The sequence below is a fragment of the Gymnoscopelus braueri genome (genome assembly GCF_963280865.1).
Source record: "Gymnoscopelus braueri genome assembly, chromosome: 9".
Classification (NCBI taxonomy): Eukaryota; Metazoa; Chordata; class Actinopteri; order Myctophiformes; family Myctophidae; genus Gymnoscopelus; species Gymnoscopelus braueri.
The window spans coordinates 50,317,980-50,327,562 of record NC_137610.1 but is presented as its reverse complement, the minus strand read 5'-3'; the positions used below and the strand labels follow the sequence as shown (position 1 = coordinate 50,327,562).

Here is a 9,583-nt window from a genome sequence, read left to right as displayed (position 1 = left end):
TATTCAATCAATCTATCAATCTTGATTAAAAAAAACTGACATTCCCAATGGCTGAGTTTTTTTTTTTTACCCTTTGTTTTGTCCCCTTATGTGTAGTGTAACAGACAAGTTCAAAACATTGATGTTAAAGAGCTAAACATGATTTCTGAAAATAATCATCATTTGTTTTATTTATTTTAGGATTGCTGACATGAAAGTTTTGGGGTTATTTCTTGAGCATAAGAAGGGTCTAAAAATGCCCCTGGATTGTTTCATGAGTTCTTAACAGGTTAACACACACCTTTTAGTAATTATGACCATCTTATTGAGGCTTTAATGCAGGCATGATTATCCGAAAACGCATACATCAACTTTGGTTTTCTCATCAAAATCTTCTCAGTCATTTACACTTCCTCCAACACCATCCTGTGTCAAGACAACACTGACACCCAGCTATCTGATCTCCCAGTGGTGGACAGTAACAAAGTACATTTACTTGATTGAGTATTTGTAATTTTGAATACTTATGACTTTCAGTCCACTGCATTTCAAAGACAAATATGGTAATATTGTACATTATGAATTCATCACTTTAGCCTATGGCAAATATGTGAAGATAGCTCTACGAGCTTGTAGATCTGCTATTTTCACTTGGTTTTTTTAAAGTTTTTTTAAAATGTCTAAATTTGAGCACAGCAATGCATTGGTTTTAAAAAGAAAATATACTTTGTAATTTGTATTTTAAATTCTTGCAAAGCATGTACTCCATCACATTAACACAAGTACAAATTTGACAGAGCAAAACTTTCACTTGTAGTTGAGTAACATTTGCCCAGGAGTATCTCCATTTTGACTCGACTACTACTGGGGTTGAGTATACTTGGTCCACCACTGCTTATCTCCATACGTTCTTGTTTATTAAAGGACAACTTCACAAATATTCAACCTATCTTCATATAGTTGGTCCTAACTAATGAGCATGATAAAATGGTAAAAAAAAAACTAACAAAAACAACTCTCTATTTCAAATTTTCTATTTAGATTTGTATTAATGCGAGAACTTCTTACGTTCCAGGAATAGAAAGCCTGCAGTTTCTATTAGCTTGGATTCCCCATCGATGATGTCACTGGTAGGCATGGTTTCTGAAATGTCCACAGCCCTCCTCTGACACACAGAGTAGACACAAATGGTACCATAACATGAGCATTAGTGAGGACCGATTATATGAAGAAAGGTTGAAAATGGGTGTGGTCGTCCTTTAAAATCTGCATTCAGTCTCTGTTCATTCAACCGTCTCAATGATAACCGTACATCCTGGAGTGACCTCTCTCTCTCTGTCGAACTAATGATATTAGTGACATCAGTGTCTCTGTCAGATGTCTTCATTGCAGTCCCCTGAAAACCACACAGCTGCTGACTCGCTACAAATATAATTACCTGTATTTATTTAGTTCTTTACTTGTCTGTCAAGTGAAGCGTGTTGGCGCCGTGTTAACAAGGACCTGTGCTGTACTTACTCAATGTGGGGTACAGGGACCCTCAGGGTTCCTTGAGGGGGCTCCAATTCGACCCCTTACAGCATGGGTTCCCAAACTTTTCAGCCCGCGACCCTAAACTAATGCGGCCATTGACTCGCGACCCCACCTAACCTGGGGGTAACTTGCACGTTCGGTGCACATTTGTAATGTATTTTAGTATGACTTTTGACTGTAGGCCTACTACTTGTACTGTTAATAATCTTGTTAATATAGAATTCAATCAATCACATTTACAGTAGGCTACCTAATGAGATGGGTAAAATGCGTTCCCCCCCCTCCCCCCTGGGCGCCTGGCTTCCTTCCCCCGAACCCCTCTCAAACTATCAATTTGGGGGCCCTTGACATGAAAAAGTCATTGAAAGGGCATTGAAAATATTGAATAATTTAGAATCTTTTAAACATAAATAAATCTTCTCTTCTGGTGGTCCCTGGCACAAAACATTTTCAGATGGGGGTCCGCGGCCAAATATATATATATATATATATATATATATATATATATATATATATATATATATATATATATATATATATATATATATCAATTTGGGGGTCCTTGGCACAAAAAGAAATTGAGATCTATACCGTTCTAAAGTATCAGACACTTGATGATGAGACACAGTCCCAGGAACATGATGATGCACAGACAGGAGAAATGCAGCGACAGCAGGAACAGGATGTCCCCCAGGAGCCCGTTGTCCCGGGGCCGCGGCAGGTGGACGTCGTCCGGCGGCGGCGGACCCGGGTCGTCGGGGACCGCCTGGCCCTGGGGCGTCTCGCAGTAGACCCCCGTCCAGCCCTGGTAGCACTGGCACGTGAACTTGTGCTTCATGTCCAGGACGTCGTGGTCGTTGAGGTGGCCGCTCACGTGGAAGCGGGGCGCCCCGCGGCGGCCCGGCGGGTTGCGGTGCACGCGGAAGAAGCGCGGGTTGAGGTGGAGGTAGGCGCCCGAGTCCAGGCTCTTGCGGACGCACCTGCCGTTCTTCTTGCACAGCGCCTTGCTGCACAGCTTGGCGGCCGACGTCACGTTGATGACGTAGTGGCCCAGCGGCCCGTCGATGTACTTCTTCACCGTCTGGCAGTTCTTCTGTGGGAGTTCAGAGAGAAAAATCGCAAGCTGCGTTCATGATTTGAGGCATTTTGTTGAAAACGGAGCAATCCTGCAAACTTTGGAAGCCAACCTTAGCCAATCAGGATGAAATATGGAAAATTGGACAGATCCGTGTTGATCACATGACTATAGAGATACTGTGTACTGATTTGCGTGATGTTTGGATAAAATCTGTAGGAGTACTGTCAAGAAGTGTGTTTTGCAAAAAGCGGCCTCCTGGTGGCGCTATAAAAGGCTAATTTGAAAAATTTGGGGCAGAGGTTCTGCTCTGGCATCCAGGGAGTGTGTGTGCACAGTTTCGTTGCGATCAAGCCAACGGTGCCGGAGATTAGCTGTACACAAAATGACAGAATGACGGACACACGGACACACGGACGGACGGACACACACACACACGGACGGACGGACAGGGGGCAAAACATACTCTCTCGCCATGCCTTTCGGCCTGGCGGAGACAATAATAGGCCTAAATACTCAGAAATATAGAAAATACACAACTGTTCTATATAGGGTTTGATTTGGGGGGGGGGCGCAGTAGGGGGGAGGAGGGGTGAATCAATGCCTCTGATACCCCCCTCCAGTCATTCATCGATATCGTCGGGCAGAAACCTCTTTATATTTAAACTATTCATTTCGTAAATTAAATCAATGTCCTACTACTTGATCATACTACAGCATCACACAAATGTATCAAAAGTAGCAGATCTGCAAGCTCAAAACTCATCGTGAAGTGACGTGTTTTGAGCTTGTAGATCTGCTACTTTTGCTACTTTTGAATTTGAATCCTGAAAAGTAACAGTTTTGGACACATTTCCACCCGGCAGAGACGATATACAGAATCAAATATCATTATTTCTAGTGTGTCATGAGGAGTTTTAAACACCCTCTAGACTTAGTAAACTGGACCTGAGTTGGCTCTGTACTTGGACCACTTTTTCCCCGTCTACACCAAGTCTCTTTACAAAATTTTTTTTTATCTGTGACAGCACTGATCAGAGATATACTAAGTAAATGCTTGGTCTATGTGCCACTTGTAAACAGGATGTTAAGGAAGCCATAATAATCACGTTGGTCTTCTTCACACATCACACAGCTGCAGAGGAGAGAGATCCACTATTTCTGGAAACTGTAAATACTGTATAACTGTATACTGTACTTTACTGTTACTGTTACTGTTACTGTTACTGTAGAAACAAATCCCAACTGGGAACAGAGACAATGCCAAGCGGCTGACATCATTCACAAGCCTAATTTTATGCCTTGTCACAGTTATTCTATAAAGTTATTTCTATACCACTGACATTGATGGATTCATTTGTCACGTACGACATATGTATAGCAGGTTATGAAATACACAGCAGTACAGTATGTGAATGATGTGAGTCCATTTAGTTATTATCACCAGGGTAGCATTTAGTTGGTGAGGATCCATGCCTCTGCTTTTGATATTCCCCCTCTCTAAGCCATTTGCTTTTATGAGCGATCCATTTTAGAGGACCTTGTATTGTGAATTGTACTTCCATGTACTGTTTCCATGTCTTTTCTAAATAAAGTATTCAATCAATCAATCAATCTGGTCATTCATTGTTATGGTCGTTGCTGTCGGGCAGAAACCTCTTATCTCCATATTCTAACTTATTGTGTTTTTTTTTGTAAATTAACGCCCTACTTACTCAAAAGTAGCAGATCCACAAGCTCGAAGGATCTGCTACTTTTGGACGTGTAACAGTTTTGGACATATGTGGTTTCCACCTGACAGGGTTTTTATCCCTGCTTTTGGTCAGACTGAATAAATACATGCGTTGTAATTTGCCTGATATATGTTTGATATTATGTTCGATAATATCACAATCAAAACAATTAATAAAAAATGTATGTTTAACCCTGGCATCCAGGGTTAATGTTAAGGTTTTTGTCCAAACTTTATAATGGCTAAAATAGCAGATCTACCACATTACAACAGTAGCATTACATGTTGTGTGACCTATTTTCACTATGTAGGGATTTAATGCCCCCCACACCCCTCTGTTTTTGTTGGTTTGTTTGTTTCTACAGATGGAACCTTGGTCTTCCCCCAGAAGGAACCGTGTCAGAATGTTTACCTGGGATCGGGCGTATTCTGACGAGCCCCAAAGTACGACTCCTGACGCTCCCAGCGCTGCAGTCTCCCCGATGGTGTGAACCAGGTCACTCTGCAGGAACAATACATGATGACACATGATGACACAGTACTCACACCTTGCCCTTAAAAGAGTAGTTCACCCAAAAAAGTACTTATTTTCTATCCATTTCAGACCCCATGAAGCCTTGAATTCATGGAGATTTTTTAAGTACTGTTTTGGGTGAACTACTCTTTTTAAAGCTGCAATCCAGAACTTATTTTAATTAATAAAAAGGATATTTTGTATAGGAGTTTATGTTAATACCACATAACTAACACATGTGCAGTGGTCGGACTCGGATGTGGTCTCTCTACACTTCCATTGAGACATTTAGACCCTGGGGTCGGGTAAGACACCTACTGGTTGACAACTAGTACTGCCTTAAACTCATATGTGAAATATCACCCGTGGTCAAGAGAGGATTCCCCTTTTTTTTAAAGGGATTTTCTGCCTTTATTTGTGTGACAGGAAACAGGGAGAGACAGACAAGGAGTGACACGCAGCAAAGGGAATCGAAGGGATTCGAACCCGCGACTCGCTGCCAGGCTGCATTAGAGCCTACAGTGTTATGTGGTATGTGCCTTAACCGCTAGACCGAGAGGATTCCCCCTTGACTGAGAGATAGAAATTTGGTTTTCCCTCGTGAGGAACCGTGGGTTCAAATCCTGGCCGTTACAAGTTGCAATTATGAGGACATAAAAGTTACAGATTATAGCTTTAATCCATTAAGACCGGGAAGGGAACGCATCTGTGTCATTTTAAGATTTCTTTGGCAATTCAAAAATAGCAGATCTACAAGCTCATAGCGCGGCACCGAGTGCCGCACTATGAGCTTATCTGCTATTTTTGGAGAAAGAAAAGTCGTGAAAATGTGTGCAAATCTTTGAATGTATAAATACATTTTTAACTCAAATCTTTCCTCCTGGGGTCCGTGGAACTAAATATTTAATCAGATGGGGGTCCGCGGCATAATACATATAATTTTGGGGGTCCTTGACATGAAAAAGTTTGAGAATCACTGATATATAAATAGCAACATACGCTTAAAAAAAAGACAAAAAAACCTGTTAGGATTTAGAAGACATTTGTAGAATCCCCCAGAAGCAAAGATTTGAGTTAAAAATGTTTTTCAAGATTTTTCCAAAAATAGCAGATGAGCTTGTACTGTATATCTGCTATTTTTTAATAGCCAAATAAATCTTAAAATGACACGGATACTTTCCCGGTCTAAATGGGTTAAGTGTTTCCATCTGTTCGATATACCAAGATTTTTCCAAAAATAGCAGATGAGCTTGTAGTGTTTCCATCTGTTTCCAGCCCTGACCCAGATTGTCATCACATGTAAATAACAGGTCCTCCCACGACTCTTCACAGCAAAATCCTCAGTGTTAATCTAACTCTGAGAATGTACAAATGGAACCAAACGGTCCAGTAAGGGTCCATTTTGTTCAAATGGAACCATTTTGGTTTCATTCTCCGACTTACAAATGCCTTGAGAATTGTACTGTGTAAGCTGTCCCTCATAAATATGTTTTTGAACTTTGAAAGGTCATGTAAGGTCGCCTGGTCCTCCTACGCTCTTGGAGTTCCAGTGCAAATGCTATAAATGAACACTGAGGAATTGACTGTGTAAGCACTGAGCAGTGATCATATGCTTTTGAACGGTGAGAGGTCACGTAAGGCCTTCTAGCTGGAAGCCTTCCACTCATAGTTCAGTGACAGCCCCCAGACGTTCCGTGAGATTAATGACCCCGCTCGTCTCCGCAGCACACATGTTTATTCATGAGACTGTGACATGAGGCCGACTGTGCACAGACAGACCCGTGTAGCTTCTTATCAAGAACAGTAGCTTAAAGGGATAGTTCACCCAATAGTTTTCTATCGATTTGTCACCCCATGGAGACTTGAATTCATGGATATTTTTCAGTTTTTTGTCGCATTCCTAAGCCAATAATTTGATGACCAGCGGACCGATAGGCAGCGGTTCCGGTAGGAGACACAAAGGAGACTCTTTGTGTCTCCTACCGGAACTGCTGCCGGTCATCAAATTATTGGCTAGTAATGCGACAAAAACAAAAAAAGCAAGTCTCCATGGGGTGACTAATTGATAGAAAAAAACTAATTTTGGGGATCCCTTTAACACGAGAATATTATTATTTTCTTAGTGTTTTAAATGTTCACAAAGTCTCAACCTCAACCTTATAATGATTTATATGGTCTTTACACATACGATACTAATATTTTCTCACGTCAGTGACCGGGATCGCATCTGTGTCATTTTAGATTTCTTTGGCTATTCAAAAATAGCAGATCTACAAGCTCATAGCGCGGCTAGCGATGAGCTTGTAGATCTGCAATTTTTTGAAAAATCGCTGGTGTAGCGGTCCAGAAACCTATGCTCTAAAGTAGCCTGACAGCGCGTCGCAGGTTGGAGTCCTGATCCCGCCGGGCACCGGTCTTTGCTGCATGTCACCCCCCCATCTCTCCATCTCTCTCCCCATTTTCCTGTCAGCCTACTATCCTATCCTATAATAAAGGCATACAATCCAAAAATAAAAAATATATACGTTTGCACAAGATTTGCTCAAATGAGCTTGTACTGTATATCTTCGGCCAGTTCTCCCAGTCGATTTGCCCAAATGAGCTTGTATATCTTCTATTTCTGAATAGCCAAAGAAACCTTCAAATGACACAGATGTGTTCCCGGTCTAAATGTCTAAATGGACAAAATTACACCAACAAAAACTGTAATTGGCCCATGACAAATGAGCATATACACACACCAGAAAGGTGTGTTACTACTTCTCAGACAAAAAACCAGAATCTATAGTGATTTCTTCTCTATGTCACTGACCTCAGTAAGCACCATGAAGGTGTACGCGTAGAAAGGTCTGGAGTAAACAAACACCGGTAGGGTGAAGTCTGCGCGAGCGATCGACGCGATCCTCATGGCCTCCTTGACGCGATAGTGGACGAACTTCACCGTGTTGGCCGAGGACTTGAGCTCGTAGTCCAGGTAGATGGACGGGTAGAGCGCCGTGCTCTCCCTCCAGAGCCACATCAGGTGGTCGTTGCGGACGCGCTCCACGTTGGGGCATTCGCCCGTGTAGCGGTGCGGGTGCTGCTTGTACCCGTAGTTGTAGCAGTCCGGGAACAGGTAGAATCCCCACAGACCGTTGGGTCTCCGGCTTTCGGCCAAGCCCAAGGTGGAGTTCATGAAGATCTGCCCGGCCCTCTCGAAGCGTTCCTTAGCCTCTTTCTCCACTTTGCTCTCCGGCCAACTGGGATGCAGCTTCCTGATCTGCTCCTTGGACTTGTTGCGGTATATGTCCTTGGAGCCCCAGTTGCGGACCCACTGCGGCCTCCAGTTCTCCCAGTCGATGACGCCCAGGCCTCGGAAGTCCTTGTGCGGGATCAGCTTGTCGATGTCGGCCCGGGCCTTGCTCAGGTGCTTGGACAGACTCTGGTTCTGCGGCAGGCCGCCGTTGACGGCCACCCCGGAGTTCAGGTAGTACGGGTAGTGTCCGAGGTGGCTGTGGTAGAAGATGGTGACGTTCGGCCCGCTGAGGGTCTCGTTGAGGTTGGCGACGATGTCGAACACGCTGAGGTCCAGGTCCACCTTGAAGCGCAGGCGGCAGGACTCGGTGGGGGCGTTCCAGACCACCACGAAGGGCCGGTGGGGGATCAGGGGCGCCCGGGACTGTTTCATCAGCTCACCTTGGAGAATCAAGAAGGTTTATGTGTCACTAACTTACACAAGTACAGTACAAGCAGCGAAAAGTTTTTGAGATTTGTATCCGCAAATATGATGACATTCTAACGTAATAATAGTAAAAGCAGAAAAAATATATATATATTAAAAATATACAATAATGATAAAACACTGGAGTTTATGTCTTGTCTTAGACACGGTACAATAGCTTATCATTTAGCAGCATTTTTGAAAAATGTGTAGATAATGTGCAGATACATCTAATGCACATTATCTTTGGGGGGGGGGGGGGTCCCCAGATGACAGTGAAGTGACAATTTAAGGACTTTTAAGACCTTTTTATTACCTAAAATAAAATAAAAAAGACCATTACTGCATCAAAAGTAATCAACAAACTATACTATAAAAACTGCTCAAACATTGGTCAAATTGTCAAATATTATAAGAAAGAGGCAAACATTTTGAAAATAGCAGATATAATACAAGCTCACAACGCCTCGTGTTGCGAGGCGTTGTGAGCTTGTAGATCTGCAATTTTTCTGTGGAACCGAGTCAAACTATAATGTAATGCCTCAACTCCTACAATTCCAAGTGGTTATCAGGGTGGGGGTGTCCCCAGTTCAAATATGATTATTTTGGGGGGTCGCAGCCTGAAAAGGTTGAAAACCACTGATCTATAATGTGCAAGGGGGTCAATCATATATATATACCTTGAACCTCAACCCTCTTCACTCCTACGCCGACCCATAATGCCAGCAGCACCAGGCGGTAATAAGGCCTTATCGGAGCCATCATCATGGCCCCGGGTGGTGCTTCATGGATCAATTAGTCGTTGCTATATTACCAGACGTGAGAAAAAAAAGAAGGTAGGGGGAAACAAACGGCAACAACGACGACAACAGGAGAGCAATTATGTGTTTGCAGAGAAGATACAAGGTGATTATGATGAGCTCCGGTGGGCAGAGATAATCAGTACAGCTGGTGAAAGAGCAGCGAGCTGAAGTGCTCCAGATTCCACCCTCTGCAGCACAATGTCCCCTCTGTCCTCTGAGGCGTTGGTTCTCAAAGTAGGGTCCGGGG

At 43.1% G+C, this 9,583-nt stretch overlaps 1 protein-coding gene across 1 annotated transcript; it reads right to left on the bottom strand.

The window, feature by feature from the left end:
- Positions 1 to 2,107: 2,107 nt before the first annotated feature.
- On the bottom strand, positions 2,108 to 8,500 carry LOC308092711 (hyaluronidase-like; the record flags this gene model as incomplete). The annotated part of the gene is made up of 3 exons (XM_080438802.1): positions 2,108 to 2,605; positions 4,732 to 4,821; positions 7,646 to 8,500. 3 exons carry the CDS (start codon positions 8,498 to 8,500, stop codon positions 2,108 to 2,110), a joined length of 1,443 nt encoding a protein of 480 aa, XP_080294928.1.
- Positions 8,501 to 9,583: the final 1,083 nt, after the last annotated feature.